Source organism: Dendrobates tinctorius, unplaced genomic scaffold (genome assembly GCF_039654945.1).
Source record: "Dendrobates tinctorius isolate UK_male_01 unplaced genomic scaffold, ASM3965494v1 ptg000223l, whole genome shotgun sequence".
Taxonomy (NCBI): Eukaryota; Metazoa; Chordata; class Amphibia; order Anura; family Dendrobatidae; genus Dendrobates; species Dendrobates tinctorius.
Window position 1 is genome coordinate 5,473,797 of NW_027361890.1, and position 26,988 is coordinate 5,500,784.

The 26,988-nt window shown below is 41.5% G+C and overlaps 1 protein-coding gene across 1 annotated transcript in view; it reads left to right on the forward strand.

Moving 5' to 3' along the window:
* The window catches only part of TGM2 (transglutaminase 2), a 51,161-nt gene that overhangs the window by 1,353 nt on the left and 22,820 nt on the right, over positions 1-26,988 (forward strand). The window contains exons 2-9 of the mRNA XM_073555269.1: positions 7,633-7,812; positions 14,252-14,494; positions 15,824-15,942; positions 25,027-25,155; positions 25,379-25,556; positions 25,628-25,763; positions 25,941-26,044; positions 26,644-26,883. Coding sequence (XP_073411370.1) covers positions 7,633-7,812; positions 14,252-14,494; positions 15,824-15,942; positions 25,027-25,155; positions 25,379-25,556; positions 25,628-25,763; positions 25,941-26,044; positions 26,644-26,883 — 1,329 coding nt within the window. The remainder of the gene's footprint in view (positions 1-7,632; positions 7,813-14,251; positions 14,495-15,823; positions 15,943-25,026; positions 25,156-25,378; positions 25,557-25,627; positions 25,764-25,940; positions 26,045-26,643; positions 26,884-26,988) is intronic.

Consider the following 26,988-nt stretch of genomic DNA (forward strand, 5'->3'; position numbering starts at 1 on the left):
ACAACTTAAAAAAAAAACATATTGAGCATAAGGTGCAAATACTAATACTACTATCGCAGCCACAGATCAAATATTAATTTAAGCAAATCTTACATACATTCATATATTTTAGCCTTCAGCGTGAATGGGTTTTTAAAAGGTTGTACTGAGAATCAAAAGATATCTCCTATCTTCTGAATAGAGGATAAGTTGCTGATCGCAAGGGATTTGACCAGTGGGACCACTAATGATCCAGAGAAATGGACTCTGGATCCTGGGAACCATGCTCTATAGAGCCCCATCTTCAGTGGAACAAGGTTCACATACTCAACCTCCACTCCATTCATTGTCCATGGGAGTGTGTGAGGCACAGTAAATGGCTAGTCAGATAGTTCTCTCACTGGAAGTCAATTCTCATACTGCTGTGATTTTGGCAGTAGTCTAAACTCATGAATTGAAAGCATTTTATTAGTGACTTACTGATTTAAGATGTCAGTACATTGTTTTAAAGTGAAACTGTCTGCAGTATTTTGCTCAGTATACCACAGACACTGCCAGGTTGATGTTGTTACACTGATTAAAATGATACCTGGGGTGAAGAAATCGTCTTGTGGTTCTTGTGTAATCAGTGTTAGAAGTTTGCAGTTAATGATATGCCCGTGCTCCGGGGCGCGACTGTAGGCAGAGTCTTATCTTCCTGCTCTAAGCCATAGTAACCAAGGAAAGACCTGCATACAGGCTGCCCCGAAGCACAAACAGTCTGTCTCTATGATGAGGAACATGTTTGTGCTTCGGGGCGGCCTGTAGGCGTCTTTCCTTGATTTCTGGCTTAGAGCAGGAAGATAAGACTCTGCCCACAGTACCACCCCAGAGCACGGGCATATCATTAACTGAAAACTTCTAACACTGATTACACAAGAACCACAAGACGATTTCTTCACCCCAGGTATCATTTTAATCAGTTTAACAACACCAACCTGACAGTGTCTGCAGTTTACTGAGCAAAATCCTGCTGACAGGTTTGCTTTATAGTTCAATTTGAAACAATATTAAAGGGTTTGGCCAATGTTTATTTATTTTATTTTTTTGTGCATGGATTGATTAAAAATAAAAAATGGAGGCACATGTATCATCCAGGATCCTCGTTGATCCAGCGCAGGCTGCTATGTAATTGGCTGCAGCAGTCAGGTGACTAGTTGGGTGCATAATCAGGAGAAACATCAGATAACATCCTCTTCCAGTCAGCTGACAGCTGTAGCTTAGGGCTGTGACTTTCGATCAGGTGCAGACATCAACAGAGACGGTTAAGGCCTGTTTCACACTTACGTTTTTCTCGTCCGTTGGCAGCCGCCAAAAAGGCGGAGAACGGATCCGTAGCCATGGAAACACCAACGGGAGCCACCGGACCGTTGGTGCGCCGGCATCCGCAGATGTGGGAAAGTTAAAGGAACCGCGCAGAAAAAAAAAATACCGCTGATGTAGCGGGATGAAGAGGCCGGGCTATCGCGGGAATCTCCAGGTATCGCGGGATGAAGAGGCCGGGCTATTGCGGGAATTCCCAGGTATCGCGGGATGAAGAGGCTGGCATATCGCGGGAATCCCCTGGTATCGCGGGATGAAGAGGTCGGCGTATCGCGGGAATCCCCAGGTATCGCCGGGGAGAGAGAGAGAGAGATATCATCCAGCCAGGAGCGAGACTGGATTCAGGGTTAAACATGTAGGAAAAGTCAAAAATGCGGATCCGGACACCAAAAAACATTGCATTGTCCGTTCGGTGATCTCAACGGACGCCAAAATTTTGGCGGATCTGCACAAATACGGATGCAACGGACGATCGTCAGTCAAAATCCGCCGATAATGAAAGTCAATGGGGAAAAAAACGGATCCGCCAAGAAAAATGGTGGATCCGGGTTTTTTTGCAAATCGGCGGATTTTGACTGATGGTGACAAACGGATGTGTGAAACAGGCCTAAGGTAAGTATGTCACTGTTTTTATGTTTTACCACTCCAGTTGATTTTTTTTTATTTCAGCACTGAAGTGGTGCTTCTAGTCTAGGTTTCATTGACCCTAGTATTATATTCACCCTCTGCTATCTTCATCTGTTCCCTATGCTGCTCTGATCCTGGTCTTGTGGCCTTAACTTCTGACTGACCGGAAGTCAGAGGTAACGGTCACAAGCTCCCAATGTAAGTCTATGAGAGCTTCGGTCTGTGGCCTCGTTCTGGCTCACAGACTTACATGGAGTTGTGACTTTCGGTTCACGTAGCAAAAACTGGAGCAATCCGGCAGGTTACAAACTGCAAATTGGAGCAGCGCCTATAATAGATGAAGACTTAGGTTAAACATAAGTGACACAATTTCGGCACTGTAATAAAAAAAATGCTAGAGTGGTGCTTTAACCCTTTTATAGTATCATTTATTTATATATCTTTTTTTAAAAGCTATGTATTTTGAAGAGCTCCATAAAACCTAGCATGATTTTATGATTCTTCATGATCTTTGTGTGCTATTTTTGTTTTTATACTGCCAGAAAGATGTATATAGCTTTATTAACTTTTCCATAATAACAATGACAGATCTGGGGAATGCAGCTTCAGATTTGCTCAGGGGAATAGGATACATGAGCATAAAAGCTTGTTTGATGTTCCCTTTAAAATAAATATGAGAAACTCCTTGCATTAAAATTCCTTTCGGCAAACACAATAACAGTCGCCATAGTGGAAAACCTCTCAACAATCTCAACACCACGGAAGAATGTGATACAGGATAGGATCCAGTCCAAAGAGATAACAGATGGTATAGTGCTATGCCAAGGAGGCCGGATCTGCAAGCCTGGGTTCAGTTAAGGTTTACAAAGTGAAGATTGTGGGGAGAACTATGACCGTTGTAATTCTCACTATAGCTTGTTTCGGGTGGCAACCTATAGAAGGACTATAACTATGTGGATGGAAGGCAACATTAGAGGACATGACCCTGTAACCTGTAGAATATTATACCGCATTGACCTTCGTTTGAAGGGATAGTTCTTACGCCCTTTCTCATAGTCCCTATCTGCTCCTTATTGTCTTTTGTCTTTTCATCTTTAGTATATATGCATTAATATAATGAGATTGCTTTTTTGTAATGTGTAATTGAATAATTTTTAAAGATAGCGTATTTACTGTACTTAAAAGATAGAAGTAATATGCCACATGCACAGCTTGTTATTACTGTTAAAAAAAAAAATATTTATTTTTTTGGAAGGATAAAAAAAAAATTAAAATCTATTGAAACAAAAAATGGTTGAAAAATAAGCCTCAAAAGTGTTAAGCAAGGAATATGTTAATAGTGAAGTGTTCCTCTCGAGTCTCTGGCACTTGGAAGCTTTTGTCTCAAGTGCAGCCCCGGGTCTAAAGATTCTTTTCCTCCATGTGCAACTGACCAGCCTCGTATCCGATGTCAGGTTTTTTTCAGTCTAGATATCCATATATGAAAACCATGAACCTTGCAGTATGGATGACAGAAGTGGCAGTGAGGCAGGGACAGATCATCAGTTGCTCAGTGATCAATCCTTTTAAAAACCAAAAACATGCCCTACAACCACCATGTATTGTTTGCAAATGTATTACTAGTTGTGCATGGCCATTACGATTATAGCAGCATGTTTAACGGATTTTTGTGCTTGTTCTACTGTTTTGTAATATTTTAATATACTGTAGCTGTGATATATTCATCTTTTACTTTTTGTTTGGCTTTCCCAAGCTGAATTCCTATTTTTTAAAATAAATGACATCTATACACAAATTTGCGTAAGGATCTCCAAAGACTCACATGTCCTGAGGGTAGCCACGTGATGGCTCAAGTTTTCCTGTGTGTTATTTATCTGTCAGCTCAAAAGGTCTACCATGGACAGTCTTGGCACTAACCACTCTTCTTAGTAAGTCCCAAGGGCACTCTGGTTTTCATCCTTTCACCACTATAAAGTGATTTTGCCTTTGCTGAAGAAGCCCCCTGTGTTGGTGCTATGGATTAGGTGCTGGCAGTTGAAACCTGTTAAATAAAAAAAGATTCCGCAAGACAAGTCAGGGTCAGAGAGATGGAGGCAAACTCAAGTTCCAAAAGCTTACTTTGGTAAGTTGCTAGGCTCAAGTCTAGAAGTTTAGACGTTGGACAAGAAGAGTAAATCTACAGACAAGGGATCAAATCTAGATGGTTATTCAAGGGTTAAATAGTACATCAGTGCACCATAGCTGTATACAATGTAGTAGCTGTGATGGGGAATTGTAAAAATTTAAATAGCACACAATGTTCCCCCATTGCCTACTGAACCTGTCCTATTAGTGGTCCACAGCCTAACCCTAAAGAGATTAATATTAATGACACTCAGCGCACTTCATTGACTCCCCCCCGCCTCCAATAGATTCACTAGTAGAATATGCAGGGTGGCAGAGGCCCACCTGACACTGACCACATCGCCTCACATGTCAACACCACCCATGGGAACGTGGCATGTGAGTGTGCTACATGTGGTATGTTGTCACGTACTGTACAAGACCGTTCCTCTTTGGCTATTCCATCATTTCTTCATAGTTCACTTAATGAGACCATAAAGTGCAGCGGTCTGTGCTTGATTAACTGGACTGAAAGTTTGTCTGAGTGATAAATCTTGGAATGACTGTTTTTTCCAACGAGCAAACCTTTCATGAGTACAAATATTTACCTTGTGGAAAGTCTCTAGAAAGGCACCACTGAGTGCGTGAATTATTTGGGGCAGTATGGAGGAACAAAAGATAATTGATGGCATAGATAAAATATAAATAATAACACTAGTCACACTATAAAAAGAAACTATCCTCAAAATGTAAAGCATAAAAATATGTCAAAATAGTCCATAGAAAGCAAAGAAGAGATCAGCACTGCTGCAGCACCTGTGTCCGCAACCTATTATAGGTGTCCAAACCGCTATTAGGCTTCCCAGCCCGGCCTCACGGGTGCCAACCCATTGAAAGAACAGAGCAAATGTCCATGCACAGAAAAAAGAGAGTAAAGGCCCCATTACACACTTCAGTGTCCCAGTGATCCCACCAATGATCCGACATTGATGAGATCGCTGTTTACCCTGGATGCCAGCTCCCGGCGTCTGCTGTATGGCACTGGGAGCTCTCTGATCGTTGGTCTCTCGCTGTCACACGCAGCAATGTATGCTGCCCAGCGGGAGACCAACTATAGATTTATGGCCCAGACCATTAGGCAATGATTAACGCTCAGCCAACTGATCGTTGCTACGTTTCACACGCAACGATGTTGTTTCGAAAGACGGATACATTCTGGAACTGATGGAATAGCTTCCAAATGTCAAAGCCAAACAATTGTGACATTTGTAAAATGTATCGACAACAAATAATGACAATACCAGAAATAGCTGAAATACCTGAATGGTGGTAAATCTCCTGTCCCTGTGACTAAGCTTTTGTGATGTCTGAATTAGCAGAACATTCAAATAGTAGACATAATTACACCCAAATTACCAATAAATTCACATAATTATCCTAAGTGCTGCAGCTGCGCTGTACGATTTAAACGGGAACGCTATGTGTTGTAAATTCAGAGATGGTGACTATAAAGCCAAAGTTTGACTGCAGGATTTCTATGCTAATGCTGTTCAGCAGCATTGAGGAGTAAAAGGAGCCTCCAGGCCCCCACCTGTTATTCATAACACCGGTGGCATCATATCTGGCCAAGAAGACTTGGGGTCCATTCAGGGACCAGATGCAATGGCTTATTCTGCACCCCCTAAAGCAATGCCCGTAATGTTGGGTCGTTAGGTATGGCGATGTTTGGAGGCATTGTGACTTGGTGGAGAGAGCTCAGACAATGTCTGCATATTTCTAGTTCTGATTCTCCTGCTGAGGGATGACATACTGGAAAACTATTTTACCGTAACACTAACTAATGCCAAACTCTGTGTCCAAGTCTGTATGGAATATGGGTGTGTACGGTAGCGTAAGTGAGCTTGGAACTGCCGCCGCAGCACCAAAGGCTCTCTCCTCACACACACCATCTGCGTTCAAAGAAAGGGGTCCATTAACCTGGATTATAGTTTTCGAAGGGGGGTATAAACTTGGCATCGATTGCTTCAACCCTTGAAGAGATTATCTATAAGTAGTCACCACAATGTCTGCTTGTAGAACTAGTAGCAGATAGAAATGTATAAACTCACATTGCTTAGTAATCTCTGTTGTTTCAGGACAGACTGTAGAAAACACTAACCCACTGGGTATTATTGGCGCGTTTCCCCAAATTTATGTAATGTGCCAGGGTGTAAGAAACAAACGAGTACCTCGCCCACAGCTACCACCTCGTGCTACGTTACACTTGCTCCCACCAAAATACTGATGTTCTGGTATCCAAACGGCCCATCCTTCATGTCCTATTCTGTACTTCATAGCCAAAAGTATGCAGACTCCTCTGTCTACTACTGGGTTCAAGTGTTTCAGCCTCACCCAGTGCGAACAGATACTTAAAATTTCACTCAAAGCCACGCAGCGTTCAGTGACTATAAATGCTGTACTTTTGTAGGATGCCCCCTTTCACAGTCCAGTTCTTCAATTTGAGGACTTCCAATTTTGGCTTAGCCTCTAACTACTGGCTAACACTGTACACAGATATATTTTTCCTTAGATGTTTTTTTTTTATCTACTATAACTAACGAATTGCAAATCGGGTATACGTTTAAATTAATTTGGGTAGTACATTCTAAATTATTGAAGAATATTTGAGCCAAGCTCGAAATGCCAAAAATGCCTCATGGGGAAACCTTGAGTGTAATGGTTCATACCCACACAGTGCTCCCCACAAAAAAGTCACCACACCCCTATTCCCCTACCTGCCCAACTTGTTATATTGTACTGATAGTCTTTATTTTATCAATGCATTTCAAGATCTCATGGGTGAAGAGATCAGCAATGTCTCAAAACACATTGGAAACATGAAGACTTTACTATTCCTTGAAGGATAAGTCTAATTGATGTATTCTTAAAAGGGTATTTCCAGTTCCAAGATCCTATCCCAAGATTTAGTAAATGTACTGATAATAACATTAGCAAATACCTCCAATTAGAAATGTAGTATAGTTTTTCTGATTTGCTATGTCTATTTCCTCAAGTGCAGGCATTGCAGGACCTTAGGTGTCAATGGTTACAACCAATCATATAATGACATGGATACCTAAGGTCCTGCAATTCCTGCACATGAGGAAAGAGACATCAGAAAAACTATACTACACTTTACTATACTACATTTGTAATTGGAAGTATTTGCTAATATTATTATTATTATTATTATTACACCTACTATACATTATATTGGGATAGGATCTTGGAGATGGGAATACCCCTTTTAATATAGCGTGCAACCACAAGCTTAGTTTTGTATCGCTTCTCTTGGTCAATGGTTTTACATTATTGGGCAGATCTGGGGCAGTGTTGACTTGGCATGAATATGATTGATATCCAAATGGATTTTCCATGTCCTTAACATGAATATATGGGTTGTCTCCTATCACTGAAAATTCTCCCAAAAATTTGAATAGTAATATGAGCCGCATTGACGACGTAAGCTGGTGGCCCTTCTGAGCTTCATGTAATGTTTTGACATGTTCTGTTCTTTTGCAGCTCTCATACTAGAGAACTGTGACTTTGACTGCAGCACCAATAACCGGGCCCATCACACCGCAGAGGCTGGATGTACGAAACTCATTGTCCGGAGAGGTCAGGCTTTTGAAATCAAGCTGCAGTTTTCTCCAAGAGGTTATGAAGAAGGAGTGGATCAGTTGGCTCTTATTGCTCAAACAGGTAGCTGCATACCCATCATAGATACTTTGCTACTAATATCTCTCCATGACAAGTCAGGTGGTGAATTATCTGACATTTTTAGCCTTCTATTATTTCTTGGTGACAGAGAACATGACTATCTCTATTTCGGTGATTACATGGAGAGGTTTGTTACTAGGGAACCTGAATTCCTGGTTGCTTTGTGCTTCTGCTTCTGCCCACTTGTTTGCCATCTGCTGTAACCTTCCTGGAATTAATTAAATGCATTTTATCACACATTAACATGTTCAGTTTAGATATTACCTGGATATGAAGAATTAGCACACAGCTAGGCTGAGAAAGTAGAGCATTTACTGTTGCAGAGAATATCTTCCACATTTTGTGCTGTCCATGGAAGTGGAATTCAGGTCATTTGGGACTTGCCCATTATGGTTCCTGACTGTTTTAGCTGATGTATCTGTGTACATGTGTCTTAATGAATGTGTGCATAAGACTAGCCCTCCGTCAGGCGCAATATAGATTCTCCTCAGTTCATGCGCAATGTGCCTGACAAGCACAGGTCAGAAAACCACCTATAGTAGCTACATATTTCAATTTCAGGACTATAGACGTAGTCAGTGACCTTCATAGGAATGTATTAAAAGAGATTACACCAAATCAGATGCAAAAAAAAACATTTATTAACCATAAACTTATTAAAACTAAAAGTACCACTTTTCGGTAGTACCGCCAAATAGGCTCCAGTTATCTTTACTTAACTATTGCTTAAATATAAAATTATGGAAAAAAACTTAAAGGATATTGCACTTAGATGTTACTTAATTATTTTCTACTCATCTTCAGTGGTTTCAATTGCAGCAGAAGCAGCACAGGTACACTTAGAAAAGCAAGGCTGGCAGACGAAAGTTGCATGGGAAAGGCAGATTGATTCTTTACATATTTTGCAGTCATATTTAGAAAGCCTTCTGAAACCAGATACAAATGAGCAGGTAGTACAACTGCGTCTTTTAGAAGGTGGTAGAGTCGGTGTTTGTTCTGGAACGTCCTTGGGACGATATCTCTTCAAGCGGTGTTGCAGGGCAAGGGGCATTCCAACCGTCTTTGTACTTCTTAGGCTTAGCTCTCCACTCACCAGTTCATTAGCCAATTGTTTTAGGTACATTCTTCTGCGCATTTGTTTAAGTTCATTACCGAGGTAAATTACTTGTGAGTTGATGCCACCCACATTCAGCATTGTAAAGAAGATTACCATCGGCCAGCGTTTGATATTTCGACTTACATTGAAATTGCCACACATTTGGTCAGCAGTGTCAACGCCGCTTTTGGTCAAATTATAAAAAGTTATGATTTCTGGTTTCCTTAGCTCCCCAGACTCTGGATCAATGGTGTAATCATTATGTAATGAAGAGACCAAAATCACATTTTTCCTCTCGCGTGGGATGTAAGAAACTAAAATCTTTCCATTACTGAACCCAAACATAGTGCTATACTGTTGTTTGCCTTTTGTATATAGAAAATCTGGCGGCAACTGCCTTTTGTTTTTTCTAACAGTTCCAACATATGACAGCTTTTTCGTTTTTAAAAAATCAATCAGATCAAAGTCAGTAAACCAGTTGTCAGCAGTGATATTTCGACCAGATCCAAACATTGGCTCAGCAATTCTCTTTACCACATCACTAGGCTTGTTGCTCACATTGAAAGGACCTGGTGGCTGTCTTCCACAATAAACTTCCATGTTCATAGTGTACATCATCCTTGCATCAGCCATGGCAAAAATTTTAATTCCATATTTGTTTGGCTTTGATGGTATATATTGCCGAAAACCACATCTTCCACGGAAACCTGGAAGCATCTCATCAATAGTGAGGTTTTGCCCCGGGCAATAGCTTTTTTGACAATTCATAATAAATTGTTGAAATATGTCCCGAATTGGTGCAAGCCGGTCACAACCTTTTCGTTCTGTCCGGGTACTTCGATCATCGAAACGGAGGCAACAGATCAGGACTTTGAATCATTTCAGATTCATCACAAGGCTGAATTTTTCGATGCCATCACCGTCTGTCCCCCACAGCTCCTCCAAACTTTGCCTATTTGCTCTGAAAGCACCAGCTAGGTATAACAAGCCAATAAATGCCTTGAGTTCAATCACATCAGTGTTTTTGATGTCCCTCTCTCTGGAGAATTGCTCTTTGATTGTGTCAATATACTGGTTAGTGAACCGAACAATAGTTTCCAACATGCTATCTGTAATTAGATTACTCCAACATTCCACTGCAGTTTTAGCTTTTCTAGCACTTCCAATAACTCCAGGAAGGTGTGTAATAATATTGTGGGATTCTCTGCGCTGTTTGTTCTTGGGTGCCTTTTTGTTCCACTTTGTATTTTTATCTTTGCCCAAATAATAAGCTAGATCTGTGTCTGTTTCCTCTGTATCAGTGTCATCACCATCCTGCTCTGTTCCAGAATCAGTGTTACATTCTGCTACCTCATCTTCAGATGAAATGTCACTAGATTCCTCTACATCCTCAGTTACTGCTGGTTCTTCCTCATCATCTTCTAACAAAAAAATCTTCATTTCTTCTAAATGAAGGGGTTTAGATGAATCATACTGTTTTCTGGCCATTGCAGCAGAAAATCTGAAGCAAAAGAGAAAGAGTATGTGTTAGGGCGCAATGTGCCTTAGAAGCCACCCTCCTTTTGTCTAAGAAAACAGTACTTATGTACACTAACTTAGCATTAATCCTTCATAAAACAAGCTAAATACACAATCGTGATGAATAAAAAAAGAAAATACTAACCTTTCAATTTGTGTTGAAATCAGGCGCAATGTGCCTGAGAAGCCAAAGTGTTGATATCTGCTCACTAGAAGGTCTGCTGAGTCACTGTGATATCAGGTTTCACAGAGCCTGTAGAGTCAGGAGATAACTAGGAGGGGTGGGGTTTTCTGATAAGTGGGCAAGGAGAGAGAAGTGAAACTAATTACTGTGTGCCTGTCAGATCTATTGCGCCTGACGGAGGGCTAGGAGAGGGGGCGGTTTATGACCTTGTTGTTTCCATTGCATAGTTATGTTCCCAGTGCCTTCATACAATGTCAGGAAATAGTAAAAGACACACATTGTGCTGTCCTCTGAGTCAGAGACAGGAGTAGAAGACTCCAGCTTTCTTCATAACCTCAGTTTCCTTTCTGCCATCCATCTTTAGACTACAGACTTCCATCAGACTGGCAGTTGTTTATTGGCAGGCAAGCCTTGTGGCGTGTATACTCCTGCCTTCCTATATTGCCCAAATCCTACTATTCCAAGAGGCAATCATAACAGATAACATCATTGCTATGTATGTAGTCTTCAAATACATCTGACCACATTTGTAAAAAGTTGAATCCTCCTTAACTTTTTTTTTTCTTTCTGAATGAAAAACGCAGGCAGATATAACTTTATTATGTTTGATGTGAGGTTTTTTTTTGTGTTTAGTCATCTTGATCTCAATAGTAAAATACATTGACAAAATTGACGTGCTGCGGTTTTTAAAACCACACAACAGGTCAAGAACACTAGGGAAAAAAAAACGTCTCCATGAATGAGATTTTAGAAATGTCATTCAATTTGCTGTTACTAAAAAATGCAACTTTTTTCCAAGGGAAAAAAAAGTACTGGAAAAAAAATGTCAAAAATATTACATGTGAACAAACCCTAAGAGGTGACATTCACTCTGAAATACTGTATTTGAGAACTGCAGTTCAGATCTTTTACCCTTTCCCAGGGCCTGCTCCGCATTAGTGCCCATAATTGTAGGCTTAGCCCGGTGGTGACATGTTTGTCCAAAATTGTAGGCTGGTGGTCCAGAAGTGGCTTATGTACGGTAGAGCAGGGACCCATCAGGGGGAGGTCACCTTGCTGTGGTTGATGGGCTTGCATGAATTGGCCAATTTGTGCACTAAGAGCCTTCATTTTCATCTTACTGTAAGTTTAAAACATTTTTTGAAAAAAATATTTGAGGATTTTTATCTAAATTGAATGGTTTTAATGTTTTTCTGTGTTTTCACATGGCCAGGTTCATGCACATGTGCTGCTGTATTCTTTTTGTCTATATTGTGCAGTTTTTGCAGCTTGCACGTGTTCACACTAGGAGGTGCTGGTCGTTTTTATATATTTATATTGCAGAGATATATATATATATATATATATATATATATATATATATATATATAGAAGAATAGCCGGTAATTCATTTGCCAGCTTCTGTAAAATCACTGCAGGAGCTGACAGTATAGAAGAGATGGTTTACATACAGTAAATTCATATAGAATAGGTAGATATGTACATGTAAGTGACAAATACAATTAGTATACAGTGCTGTGCAAATTAATTGGGACAAAGCATTTTTTTAAGTAAAATCGTACATTGGTTACCAGTCAGTGACTCAAACCAGTTTTAACTGCTTTGAACAGACACTCACACCTGTTCAAAGCAGTTAAAACTGGTTTGAATCACTGACTGGTAACCAACTTACGATTTTACTTAAAAAAATGCTTTGTCCCAATTAATTTGCACAGCACTGTAGTGTGTGCAAAATACTGAAAATGTATTTAATAAAAGATTATTTCACAGAAAAAAATGGCGTACGGTCCCCCTATAATTAATAGCCAGCAATGGCTATGCAGACAGCTGAGGGCTGATGTTAATAGCCTAGGAAGGAGCCGGGGATACTGCCCCCACCCCCGGCTAAAACATCAGCTCTCAGCCACCCCAGAAAAGGCGCATCCCTAAGATGCACCAATTCTGGCACATAGCCTTGCTCTTCCCACTGCCCTGTAGCGGTGGCATATTGGGTAATATTTGGGGGGTTGATATCACCTTTCAGATGACATCAAGCCCCGAGGTTAGTAACGGAGAGGCGTCAATAAGGTGCCTTTATTACTAACCCCATAGTCAAATTGTAAAGAAAACACACACCCATTAAAAATCCTTTAATTGAAATAAAGACACAGACTCCTTTATTATTCTTAATTAAACCATACTGACAACCACACCTAATCCTTGCGAAGCCCTCGATCTCCTGTAATAAAGATGAAATAAAAAAGCAACAATATACCATACCTGTCTGTTGTTGTGTCCCACGCCGTAATCCATATCTGGAGAATATACATTTTTCAACCTGGACGGTGCTAAGATGCAACCGTCCTGGCTGAAAAACACTGGTGAATGAGGAGATGCTGCCAGCACAGCCTCAGTGACTAGCGAAGACATCACTGAGTCTGTGCTCCATCACAGCCTGAACTGCCGTGACCTCTGTACCGTGGGAAAATGCCAGTGAAGAGGTCATGGCAGGTCATGCTCAGTGTATTCTCAGTTGATCACCGTGAGAATTTCTGAAAGGTTACATCAACCCCCCAACTATTATCCCATATGCCACCGCTAAAGGGCAGTGGGAAGAGCAAGGCTATGTGCCAGAATTGGCGCATCTTAGAGATTCGCCTTTTCTGGGGCAGCTGAGAGCTGATGTTTTTAGCTGGGGGGCCAGTATCCATGGCCCCTTTCTAGGCTATTAACATCAGACCTCAGCTGTCTGCATAGCCATTGCTGGCTATTAATTATAGGGGGACCCCACACCATTTCTTTCCAAGAAATAATCTTTTATTAATTAAATGCATGTCCAGGATTTTGCACACAGACTATACTAATTGTATTTGTCACTGAAATCTATATATCTTCCTATTTTATATGTATTTACTGTACGTAATCCACCTCTCCTATCCTGTCGGCTCCTGCGGTGATTTTACAGAAGCCGTCAAATGAATTACCGGTTATTCTCTCGCTATGCAATATATACAGTATATATATATTCTTTTGTAACCTGTCAGTGTGATTTTACTGTACACCGCATATGAATTACCGACTTTTCCTCTATCTATGCAATATAAATACATATGTGTGTGTATCATTGATATGTGTATATATATATATATGTATTCTATGTGTATATATCTATTCTATCTATTCTTTTCTATGCTGTCAGTGTGATTTTACTGTACACCGCACATAAATTGCCGGCTTTTCAAAGGACACTGGTGTGTAACAATCGGACAGCACTCGCATGGTGCGAGTGCTGTGCGATTTGTTTTTTTTTTTCTCAGTCCGATTTCAGCTGAGAAAAAAAATTGCAGATGAGATGTAGCCCATGGAATAACATTGGCCTGAGTGCAATCCTATTTTTTATCGGATTGCACTTGTCCATATTTCTTCCAAATAGGTATGAGCTCTTACTCAGATTTACTTGCACCAGCTCTGCAGCTGGTCCTAGTCTTTATTGATGATGAGCTTTAGCAATGACATCACTATTACAATGCTCATGACTTCTGCAGCCAATCACTAACCCGAGGAGCGATGCTGATGTAATTGGCACAAGAACACTGAGCCTAGTGATTGGCGTTGAAATTACCATTTTTTTTGTCCCTCCGTAGGTCCGTGTCCCTCTGAAGACTTTGGCACAGAAGCTCACTTTAAAGTGACAGATGCCTTGCAGGAAGGTGAATGGAGCTCCACAATAAGCAGTGTTGATGGTGAAAACCTTGTTCTGTCCGTTATCTCACCTCCTGATTCCCGGATTGGAAAGTATGCCCTCTCCCTGGAGACTTCCACTGGAACTGAGGAGAACAGTTGCAACCTTGGGGAATTCTATCTCCTCTTTAACCCTTGGTGTCCAGGTATGTGCATGAGAATATTGCTCATAAATCATTTCAGAATTAGTAAAACAAAACGTGCACATTGGGAACCACAGGCTTACAATGTGCAGGTACCGTATGCTGGAACATTAGAACCGGGATAATGTGTAAGCTGGTAGCACATGAGGAGGCTGAAAAGCTATGGGCACGGTTATTGCACCATCCTTAAACTTTATACCTGTCAAATGCTAGCCAGTGGCCATAGCTGAAGACCTTAAGTATGGCAGGTTCCTATTGCTTTTGGTTCGCTGCTTCAGTGGCTCACCATGCTGCTTTCGAAAAAGAACTATCAAGTGATATTTTTGTAACTCAGTATGTAGCCTTTTGATAGTCGCCATCTCCTTAACATGGCTCCTTTAAGGCCATACTTGCAAAGCTTCCTATTCATTGCTTTTACATTAATTTTATATTATTCCCACCGAGTATTCTGTGTTGCTCACAGTGTAGTAATGCAAAGCAGTCAAAAGACACCCCCCAAAGAATCTTTGAGCCACGCCCCCATGGTAGAGATCAGGAAAATTAGCACTCAACAAGAAAGCCAATTTCTCTGGAACCATAAGGCATATTTAATTAAAAATTAATATATATATATATATATATATATATATATATATATATATATATATAAAATACTCACTTGTCTGACAAATGCCAAAGATAAGAGTCCTTCTGGAACAACAAGCTCAAACACTTATAATTTTTAAAGAGAACTTTTCAAGAGGTAAAAAATAGCCAGTAGTTGCTCATATTTTCCCCTAAGTATGGTGGTTATTGAGTTGTTTTTTCTTAGTTTTTTATTTTATATCCGCCTTATGGTTTCAGAGACACAGGCCTTTTTTGGCGCTATTGTTTTGGCAAGGGGGCGTAGCTCACAGGATTCTTTGTGGGCATGTCTTTAGGCTGCTTTACATTATTACCGTGTGAGCCATGCCCCCCTGGTAAAGACCATAATAATTAGCACTAAATAAAAAGGCGATTAAAAAAATAAATAAAATGAATTATAGAGAACACTAACTGAGAATGGAATATTTTTACCCCTTTCTGCATGTTTTAGGACTGTGCTGACTCCTAAAATAACACAGAAGTCTCCTGCTCAATCCAACAAGTCTTAACAAAGAAGGAAATCTTAGATGTGTCCTTCACAGTGTGTTAGCTGAGCATATTGGCACAAACTTTAGGATTTGATGTTGTCTAAGGGCCACACATCTACTTCTTCCTTTGAGTTTCTTAATCCTGGTATTATAATTAATCCCTGACTAATGTCCCAGTGCACAAACCTCCATTAAGAGTGTAACTGTCTCCTATTCTCAGAGGATTCTGTGTACATGGAGAATGATGAGGAGCGGACAGAGTACGTTGTAACACAGTATGGGATCATCTTCCAGGGCACCAAAGACTTTATCACAACTGTTCCTTGGAACTTTGGACAGGTGAATTTTTTCTTTATCTCTTTGTTACCTTACTTTATGTCCACTTTCACAACCATTTATATTTTGATGTTTAAATAGAGTTTTTTGTTTTTTTAAATTAGGACCAAAATGTTGTGTCTACAGCTCCTATGCAAATATGTTTCTTTCTTATTTAGCTTTCAAACAAGTTCTGTGAAGTCTGGTGCTGCAGACAAACATGCTTCCATTTGCCCCTTCTTGCCTGCCTACGTTAGTATGAGGTAAGGGACTGATGGAAGGGAGTATGGCTGCAAGATCAGATTTGTATGCAAACTGTAACCATAGAGACACAGATTTAGATAAGAGCTACAGATACAATTATTTTTTTTATTAAGACTCTTCGCAATGCCATTTTCTATTATAGATTAAATTCAAATAATAAAAAGGTGGAAGTATGGACACTTCTCACAAACCTATTACGTTATGACATCACATATGAGGGATATGCCACCATATTAGGTTTAACAAGTGTTTGATTAGTTAGGACTCAGCATCTAGGACCCTTAGAAGTAAGTGGCTGCAGCACTAGCATGACAATCCTTCAGATGACCCAGCCCTCTGTTGTGAATTCTCTTTCTGGGCTCCCTCTGGTGGTTACTGAAGGTAGTGTAGCTGGTCAGATTGACAGAGGTGTTTCGAGTTCTCCTTCTGGGCTCCCTCTGGTGGTTACTGGAGGTAGTGGAGCTGGTCAGATTGACAGAGGCTTGCCACCTGATAATGATGATGACGATTGGAAATCTGGGGTTTCTGACTGGTGTATTTAAGACAGCTGACTTCCTTCAATCCCTGTTGGTGATTTTCTTCCTGTGCCTTCTGAGGTCTGATGTCTGATGTCTCCTGCTCTGCTCCTGCATGGTTCAGCTAAGTGGTTCATTTGCTAATCTTCTTGCATTTGATCTGGTTTTGTCTATCTCTGCTTTGTGCGGGTCAGCTTGCTCCTGCTGGGGCTGTGCAGGATCACCGCCCATATGTTACCACTTGTGTCAGTTTGTTCTGTCCTCTGTTATATTGGTCTCTTTGCTTTCAGTATATACCAGAGTGCTGATATAGTGGGGGCGAAGTCGTTCAGTTTGTTCTGTCCTCTGTTATATTGGTCTCTTTGCTTTCAGTATATACCAGAGTGCTGATATAGTGGGGGCGAAGTCGTGTGACTTCAGTGTTCTTTCTGGATCAGACGTGTTGGATTTTTCAGGGTTTTTGCGTGATTGCAGACAGTGTCATTCCTTTCCTGTCCTGTCTAGTCAGTTTGGGCCCCATCATTTGCTCAATCTATTTTCCTGCCTGCGTTTGTGTTTTCATCTTGTCTCACAGACAATATATGTTTGGGGGCTGTCTATTCCTTTGGGGTCTGCTCTGGGGCAGTTTAGATTTCACCTTTCTTGCTGTAGGCTGAGTTAGTTCTCTGGCTGTGCTGAGGCGTCTAGGGCATCATAGGTACACTCCATGGCTACTGCTAGTTGTGTGGATAGGATCAGGTGTCTGCAATCCGCTTAGTTACCAACCTCTCTGGTTTTCTGTGGCTTAGCCTGGTCCTGCTATCCTCCTCGGTGACCCATTCATAACAGCCCTCCATTGCAAATATACTTCATCTGCATGTTGTGAATGGGATTCTGATGCAGCTTTCAAGTTCAAAGTGGTACATGAAAAAGTCAAAGAGTTTGTCCAGGATTTTTTTTTTTTACCATGGGTTTAAAAGGTTACAGGTAGGTGCTTATTACTGCCTGCCTGTGTAGGGAGATGGACTGGACTGGGGCAGCTTCTTGTGTGTTTGGGCTGGAACCATTGGGGCTGTCACCATTGTTGTGGGGGGAAGTACTATTGGCAAGTACCGATGCCCGAACAGGATCGAGCAAAGACTGTCTTTATTCTGCCCATGGGCTTATTTGAATTCAATCGAATGCTTTTCGAGTTGGCTAATGCCCCTGGAACTTTTCAATGCCTCATGGAAAGATGTGTAGGTGATCTGAACTTTGAAGCTACGCTAATCTATTTAGACGATATAGTTTACGCTGCTTCATTTGAGGAACACTTACAACGTCTAGAACAAGTGTTGAGTCGCTTGCAGAAATACGGGCTGAAGGTGAAACCCCAAAAATGTCATCTGTTTCGCTGTCAGATTGAATATCTGGGTCACATTGTGTCTGCTGAAGGAGTGAAACCCTCTCAGGTGAAGATCGCGGTGATTCCAGATTGGCCCACTCCAGAGACAGTAAAAGATGTTCGAGCATTCCTAGGATTGGCTGGGTACTATCGCCGCTTTGAGAAAAATTTTGCTCGCCGGGCCAGACCACTGCAAGAACTGTTCAAAGGAGCGACCTCAGGCGTAAAGAACTGGATGATTTTTTGGAAAAAACATCAGGAGGAAGCTTTCCAAGACCTGAAGAAAGCCTTGACGGAAGCTCCTGTGCTGGCTTATGCAGACTTTTCTCAACCGTTTATTCTCCACACTGACGTGAATTTCCATGGACTTGGGACTGTGTTGTCGCAGATACAGGGCGGAAGAGAGAAGGTCATTGCTTATGCGAGTCCGTCTCTTCATGATTCTGAACGTAATCCGGACAACTACAGTTCCTTCAAGTTGGAGCTGCTTGCGTTGGTGTGGGCTATGACGGAGAGGTTCACGGAATATCTGTCTGGGTCTGAAGTTCTAATGGGCACTGATATTAACCCTCTGGATCACCAGGAAAATACCAAGCTAGGGGCTCTGGAACGATGATGGGTGGCCAGAATGGTGAAGTTCCGGTATAGAATCATGTACAAGAGGGGAGCAGAAAACATTCATGCTGATGCTCTATCCAGAATAAGACATCGGGAACCTGGAAGGCATAGATATGAAGAACTGGAAAGTGAAGAGGTTCCCAGGTTTATAGAGCCCGCCAAGGCGGTGGTGGCAACGCAGAACCAAATACAAACACAGTTCCCCAGAGGTGTTTTAGGGCAGCCTCGGGTGGAATGGGTCCGCTTACAACAAGAAGATGGAGAGCTTGCTCTATTGAGGCAGTGTGTTACTTCAAGGAGACTCCCCAATCTGGCAGAAAGGAACACTCTGTCTCCAGAAACTCTGTCTCATCAGTGGGAACGTCTCCAAATGAAAAATGGATTACTGTATCGGAAAGTGCAACTTCAAACGGAGCAGGGGGTCACCTGGCAAGTCCTAGTTCCAAAGACTCTGGTAACCAAGATTTCTATCGAGGCCCATGAAACAGGAACACACTGTGGCCCGGAGAAAACTTTCCAGTGGTTCATTCATCATCCTAGGCTGTAGGCGGTGGTTGAAGAGACGTGCAGAGCTTGTCGGACGTGTGAACTGGCAAAACCACCCGAGCAGAAAGCTCCGATACAATCCATTGTGACATCCGCTCCCTTTGAGTTATTGATGGTGGACTATTTGACCATCGGACCGGCTCACCAGAGATATGAGCATTGCTTAGAAATGGTTGATCATTTTACAAAATTCGCGGTTGTGACCCCTACCAGAGACCAAACTGCAGAACCAGCTGCGTATGTTATCTATAAAAATTTTATCCAGATTTATGGCTGTCCAAAATGGATTCATTCAGATCAAGGAGCCTGTTTCTTGGGAAAGGTGATAGAAGAGCTACATCGCATGTACTGAATTGATAAATCTACACCATATCACCCGTAGGGTAATGGCACTTGTGAATGCTTTAACCGTACATTGATCCAAATGCTGAGAATTTAGGAAGACAATTGGAAGGCCCGGTGGCCTGAATTAGTTTCAGAGTTAGTGTGGGTCTATAACAATCGAGTACATAGTACCACGGGTTACACTCCCTACTCCCTCCTGTTCGGCAGAGATGATAAAGGAATCACCAAGTTAGAGTTAGATCCAGGGGAAAGCAGCTCACAGGTAGAAGTGTCTTCATGGGTCCGAGAACATCGACATCGTCTACAGACCCTGCATCATCTAGTGCAGACCTGACTCTGAGAATTGGAGCATGCTGAGAGAACTCCATCATGGGCAACAGACCTTCAAATTGGAGACTGAGTCCTAGTGCGAGACAAACGCGAGACAAACTGGTAAATCACTGGGAAAGAGACCCCTATCAGGTAAAGGCAACTCGGCTCTGAAGGCCCTGTGTATGAGATTCAATCTGAGGAAGACAAATTCTGCCACTTGAGTAGTTCACCGAAACATGCTTCAGCCTTGCTTGTCCAAAGATCCAGTAGTGGAAGAGATTCCAGAAGCCGTTGAGTCAGTTCCTGTTATAGAAGAAGATGGTGAGGAAGGCACAGAACAGGGCCTCAGGATCCCCAGGACGATGTCTCAGAGAGTACAGCCACTTCCGGGCCTTCGACAGTGCCAACGGGTTCTACCATACCAGAAGACTCCACTTCTCCTTCCAATTTACGGCGCTCTGAACGTACAACTGCTGGAAAAGCCCCAAATCATTGTGAGCAAGATCAATTTATCTGGCAACGGAAAATACAGAAGAGAAGAAAACCCCCACGCAGTTCTCAAAATTTTCACCCTTGGAATTGCAAGCAAAAGGAGTGGAGGAATGTAGGGAGATGGGCCGGCCTGGGGCAGCTTCTTGTGTGTCTGGGCTGGAACCATCGGGGCTGTCACCATTGCTGCGGGGGGAACCACTTTCTGACCAGAGCAGACCTTTGCACCTGACTGCAGGGGGCGGGGTAGGGATAAAAGAAGCTGAGCATGTGAAAGGGGGCAGGAAGACAGGTGACATGCAAGGAGAAGGTTGACTCCATCTCCATGGTTCCCCGCCAATCAGCAGGCCTACACTGCAGCTTAACCGCCTCTACACGCACTGCCTGCATTGAGATAGAGCCGAGCTCCTGGCAGACTTCCATACCTGAGCGCTCTGATTTGATAGCACCCTTCGCAGTGCCTGACGGTCGTTACCAGATGGACCACGCGCAACATGCTCACTCTGTAGGCCCCTCTGCGGCCTCCTCTCTGGAACTTTGTGGCCCACTTGTTTTACGATCTTCTACTCCCCATGCAACTCTGTGTATCAGGACCGGAAGCCCACGTCTGGAAAAGCCAGGAACCACAGTTTTGTTCAAGAGACATTGCTTTGACTTCATCCGGGATTGCTTCAGAGACTTCTCATGTCACTTGCGTCGACATCGTGGGATCATGTAATTCTGACCTTCCGGGAGCTACAGACTGATAAGTTGATCCGTATCTGTACCGATCGTTATTATCGTTATATCTACACTGTTCATCTTTCCTGTATATGAATTATTGTGTTTCCGTAATCTCCCTGCATGGAGTACTGCTTGCCAATTATTCTCTGCATAAAATACCCGTTAACTCTTGTTCTGCCTCCTGCTTGTCACTGCATCCCGCGTTCCTGCTATCAACCTTTTACATCTGTTCTACGCGGCGCCGGTTCACCGACTGTTACTGCTGGTGATTCAGCCGCTCCATGTCAACAGATCATCTTTTTTCCATCTACTGTCGATGGGGCGTGACTTTATGCTAACTGACAGCCTCTCCCTGCACTTAGGTAGTGGGGAGCCGGTTGACAGTCTGCATGACATCAGCTGTCACGTAGAGTTAACAGTGCAGATCAAAAGAGAAGTCTCTGCTCTCTTGAAGTGACGTCAGCAGAAGCCACTGAATCGGTGGCAGGAGCGGTCGTGACCACTCTGTGTTAGCAGCGAGAGTCAGGTAGGTAGCAAGTGACTTCCTGTTAGTTCTTAAACCCATAGTAAAAAAAAAGAATGCCCTGGATATCCTCTATAATGTGCAGTATGTAAAATGTTGTTTTGTTCAGTTTTTCCATTGTGATGATGTAACCATTATCTCTGGTTAAATGGAACCTGTCACCTCATTCACGATGCTGCACCATGTCCATGACTCAGAGCCAGGCTACACAATTGCAGCTAGGTATGTTTTTCATAGATGCTTCGGCCGTGGACTGTTGCTGTGGACCATTGGACAAGTCTAGGGTCACTTTTCCCATACTGAGTAACCAGTCAGGATCTTCTAACTATATTTTCTCAAAAATGCTGGAGAATTTCAGAACAGGATATACCTGGTTGCAATCGTGCAGCCAGGCTCTGATTCATGCTACCCGCAGTTTGGGCAGTATAAAACAGATGACAGGTTCCCTTGAGAATATTCAAGGACGTGCTGAAGCAGATTTTCCCTTAAAACTTAAAGATTTCTCAAACGTTCTTTCATTTGTCTTAGGCTACTTTCACACTTGCATTTTTTTGCGCTGTGCTGCATGCGCAGTGCAAATGCGCATAAAACCGCATCATGCGTTTTTTAATGCATTTTCTTGCTTTTTTGCAAAAAAAAGCATGCTTTTTTTGTGCTGAAGTGCGCATGACCATACGCACGTCAGCGCTCCCATAAACTTTAATGGGTTTTGGGTGAATTTCATGCGCATTGCGTGCGCATGCGTTTTTTTGAGACAGGTCAGACGCACAAAAAATGCAACGGGATGCATTTTGTGCGCCCGGGCGCACACTACAAAAAACCGCATACAAACGCATGACAATACGCACCCATGTTAAGTATAGGTAAAAAACGCATGCGCATGTATGCGCAAAAACGCAGCGCAAAAAAAACGCAAGTGTGAAAGTAGCCTTAGACAGAAATAAAGCAATAATAAGTTCCCTTAATGTCACCCAGGGTCTCATGATACAAGAGCCTCTAGTGTGCCCTCAGTATATTGGCATCATGTCTTATCTTTGTGTAATATGGACACTAAGCAGATGTTATGTGTAATTGTAACTTATCACTAGGTCCTCTGCTGTACTCCCTCCCTAGACATCTTATCTCCTCTACACATGCAGCCACTTTCCATGTCTGCCCTTCTCTGTACTCAGAGTTTTTTCAGGACACGTATCAAGTGGAAGTGCAGCACGAACCCTGAATGTTGGTATCTTGCCATGTTAAGACAAGACTTTTGTTTTATTCCATAAAAGGTCTTGGGCAAGTGGAGTAAGCATATGGAGTTTATTCTTTCTGATAATATTTCCTCTATGAGACGAAGCATGTATTTTAAGTTTGAGGGTATATGATGCGATTTTCTACATACACACTTATGTTTGTGGGCTTCGTTCACTCAAATCATCCAAAGCCTAAAATTTCTTCCAAAAACAAAGTATTCCGTTTCCTGTTTACCGTCCAAGCAACATATTGCTTATAGCAAGTCTTCTAAAGAAGGACATGGTTGTATCAATCTCGCTTGTGAGAAGTGACGGGTACTGAGCTGTGTACACTGTGGTTCCTTTCAGTGTTAAATCAGGTTGTATTAGATTAAAAACACATGGTTGATTTCTCCTAGAAACAGCGCCTCTTTTGTCAGGAGGCTGATCATGATAACACAGTTCAACTTTATTAAAAAAAAAAAAAGCTGCAATGCCAGAAAAATGGAAAAATAGTTTGCAAAGTGCTTAAAAGAATGATTTTGAGATTATTGGTGTAAGATACTGTATATTGGCACAAATATGGATTCACGTTTAGAGAGCTTTTTCGTTTTTTTCCAAAGTAAAGTCAGGATAGGAAATAAACTATTTATCCAATCGTCTATATCCCAAAGACTGGGGGTGTCTGGAAGATGTGTTTGCTTCCTAAGCAGAAATAGCAGACATAACCTACAAACAATAGTGGCAGTATTTCTAGAAAAGAGGACATGTTTTGTAACCTTATACGGCCACTTCTATGGTTAAGATTTACAGGAACTCCTCTACCCCATTTGTGACGCTCATCAACAATTGAAAAAATGTAAAGTATTAATGTTTTATTTTAAAAAAAAAACATTTGTTTTTAATGAAGTAAAATGGTAAAATAATTTTAAAACATTTGGTATTTCCTCTTTGAACCATGAGGGGGAGCAGCTGCTGTAATTTTTTCTTAGAGACCTAGTGTACAACTAGCTCACATGACGACTGCAGTAAATGTGGGCGGATCTTCGTGTGTGTGTGTGTGTGTGTGTGTGTGTGATGTCTCCTCTCCTCCCCTTCTGGGTGTTGGTAAAAGATAAGAGATGATGAAGTTTAGGATCACAGTGAGGAGCCATTTTGTTGGTGACTACCAGTGATACTGACAAGTACAGCGAGCTGCACCAATTCTGTTAGCTGGTGCTGCTCGCTGTATCATAAGTTGGGGTTAGATACATGCAGTGTATCACGTGCGCTATTAGATTCGATCATACGCTTAGAGTAACATGCTGAGATTAGATACAGAGCTAAGTGCATTATACTAAATTGAGGCCTATGGGAAGTGCATCATACTAAATGGAGGCCTATGGGGAGTGAATTATACTATAGGAAGGCCTATGGGGAGTGCATTGTACAGTGTGAAGACCTAAGGGGAGTGCATTATACTGTATGGTGGCCTATGGGGAGTGCATTATACTGGCCCCATATCGTACCCAACAACCAAAGGACAAAAGTAGACCCTAAAAATTTTCTTTTTTTCATACATTTTAAAAGGACTCAACAACAACAAATCCCATCAAAAAATGAACACACAGCATCAGGGTAGAAAATTATTTATTAATCTAAATAGTAGATAGAAACTATGCGTATTGTTACTTAGCTTGATACCCTAATAACACAGACGACACCTCATTCTTCAATGGTGTGATATCTAAGGGTGTCTATTCTAGAGATGGGCGAACCTGAACAGTAAAGTTTGGCTCCCGTACCGAACACCTACTGTTTGGGGACGGACACCAAATTAATGGACTAATCGAAACCATCATTAGCATAGGGAAAGCAAAGGTAATAAAGGCTTTATTAAAGCATTTATTTAACTAAATTAGGAATAGTTAGGGAGGGAACATAATCACACATAGCTGAATGCTGCTGGATTGGAGGGCATGGGGGACCTAACAGGGACAAGAGACTTCCTCTTTCTACATAGAGCAGAGAAAAAAAGAATTAACTGGATAGAAGGGGAAAATGAGGAATGAGCAACTGTAAGTACACAGTGCTACATAATATGATTGCAATATATTAAGAGGATAAAAACTTAAAAACTTTCTTTGGAGGAGTGCTTCTTTCAATCTTTTATGTGGCCCACATTTTCTTCATTTGGTACTTTTTTGTTCCTTTTAGTTTGAGGATGGTATACTGGAAGCTGCTCTTGAGGTTTTAGACAACAACCCCAAATTTGTGCAAGATTCCACCACTGACTGTACCCAGCGGAATGACCCTGTGTATATTAGCCGTGTTGTTAGTGCAATGGTGAGTTTATAAATTATAGCAATTATGAAATTAACATACGTAGTTTAATAACTGAAAGAAATTACAACATACCTGAAATATGGATGTCCTCAAAGAAGAGCCTGTGCCCATATCACTTGGCTCCTGTAATTGATTTTCAGTGGGCTGCTCCTTTTACGGTAAAGGGCATTATTTGTCCTTCTCAGTATGTTGATACCTTTGAGATTTGCTCATGTTCCTATAGGTGAATTGTAATGATGACAATGGGGTCTTGTATGGGCGCTGGGACAACTGCTATGGAGATGGCGTAAGTCCCATGTTCTGGATCGGAAGTGTGGACATCCTGCGACGTTGGAAAAAGTTTCTATGTCAGGCAGTGCGATATGGGCAGTGTTGGGTTTTTGCTGCAGTTGCTTGTTCAGGTGAGAAAAATGAAAATAAAAGATGATACAAAAGTGGACATTAAGTTAAATTCATTTTTGTTGTCTTTCAGTGCTAAGGTGTCTGGGTATCCCAGCTCGGGTTATCACCAACTACAATTCAGCACATGATACTAATGCAAATTTGGTGATTGAACAGTACTTTGATGTTGAAGGGAAGAAACAGAATAAGCTAAAAGATATGATCTGGTAAGATGTTGTGTTGGCAAAAAATATGACATTGCTCTAGAATAATTATCACAGTTATTTGGTGAAGATTACCATTATATAACTGAACATGCCTAATATTTAAAGTTAGTGGTTTTGTAGATCAACATAAAGAAAAGAGCTCCCTTGACGAGACATTTTTGTCACTTTTCTATGAAGGAACTTCCACTGTTGGGTTGAAGCCTGGATGAATCGACTTGATCTTCCTGAAGGATATGATGGCTGGCAGGTTGTTGATCCAACTCCTCAAGAGAAAAGTGATGGTGGGAATTTGACTCATTTTCTGTTTTCTTTATAATATGGATATTTCTATATCATGTAGTAAGAATTTTATTTTGACCTATAGGCTTATTATATGCTCACACTATAGTTTATAGTATATGTCTAGATTAAATGTTTTAATGGATTCATCTTCTAAAAAAAATAAATAAAAATCCAGATTTAAAATGTGCAATAGAAGTCAGGTTATCAAAAGAGGAACTCTACTAATTCATGCCAAAACATATAGCCATCCTTGGTTGGGAGAATACAAGCTTGCTCTTCCCTAATATGCCCCTTGAGCAGTTTTCCATGTTTTTGATGCCTCAATTTCGTGATATCCTACAGGTGACTATATAGAAGTCAATGTGTGCTGTACTCAGTGGTTAAAATAGACCTGCTAATATGGTACCATATATTGTCATCTTGGGGCACGATGTTTGATTGCTTCTCTTCACTTTTCCCACAACCCTTAAGGCTTCAGGTAAACAAATTGTTAGGATTAAGAACATTTAAATTAAGGTAACTCAGAGTAGAGTCTCAATTTGTTTTCACTGTACCAACACAATTTGTTAAAATCTAGACCTTTTTTTGTGTCGTGTAGGTGTGTTCTGCTGTGGTCCTGCTCCTGTTCTTGCTGTCAAGGAAGGTGACCTTGCTATAGACTATGATGTCCCATTTGTGTTTGCTGAGGTGAATGCAGATGTGATAACCTTTGCAGAGCAGAAAAATGGTTCTGTCAGACAAACCAAAAACACTACACAGGTTGGACAGAAAATAAGCACTAAAGCTGTGGGAAATGACAGTCGGGAAGACATTACACAAAACTACAAGTATCCTGAGGGTGAGTACAAAATCTGAAAAAAAAAAAGAAAATATTGGAAAATCTAATACCTATCAATCAAGTGTTGAAAGTCTGTCAAAACGAGTTGACTCAAAAGAGCCAACC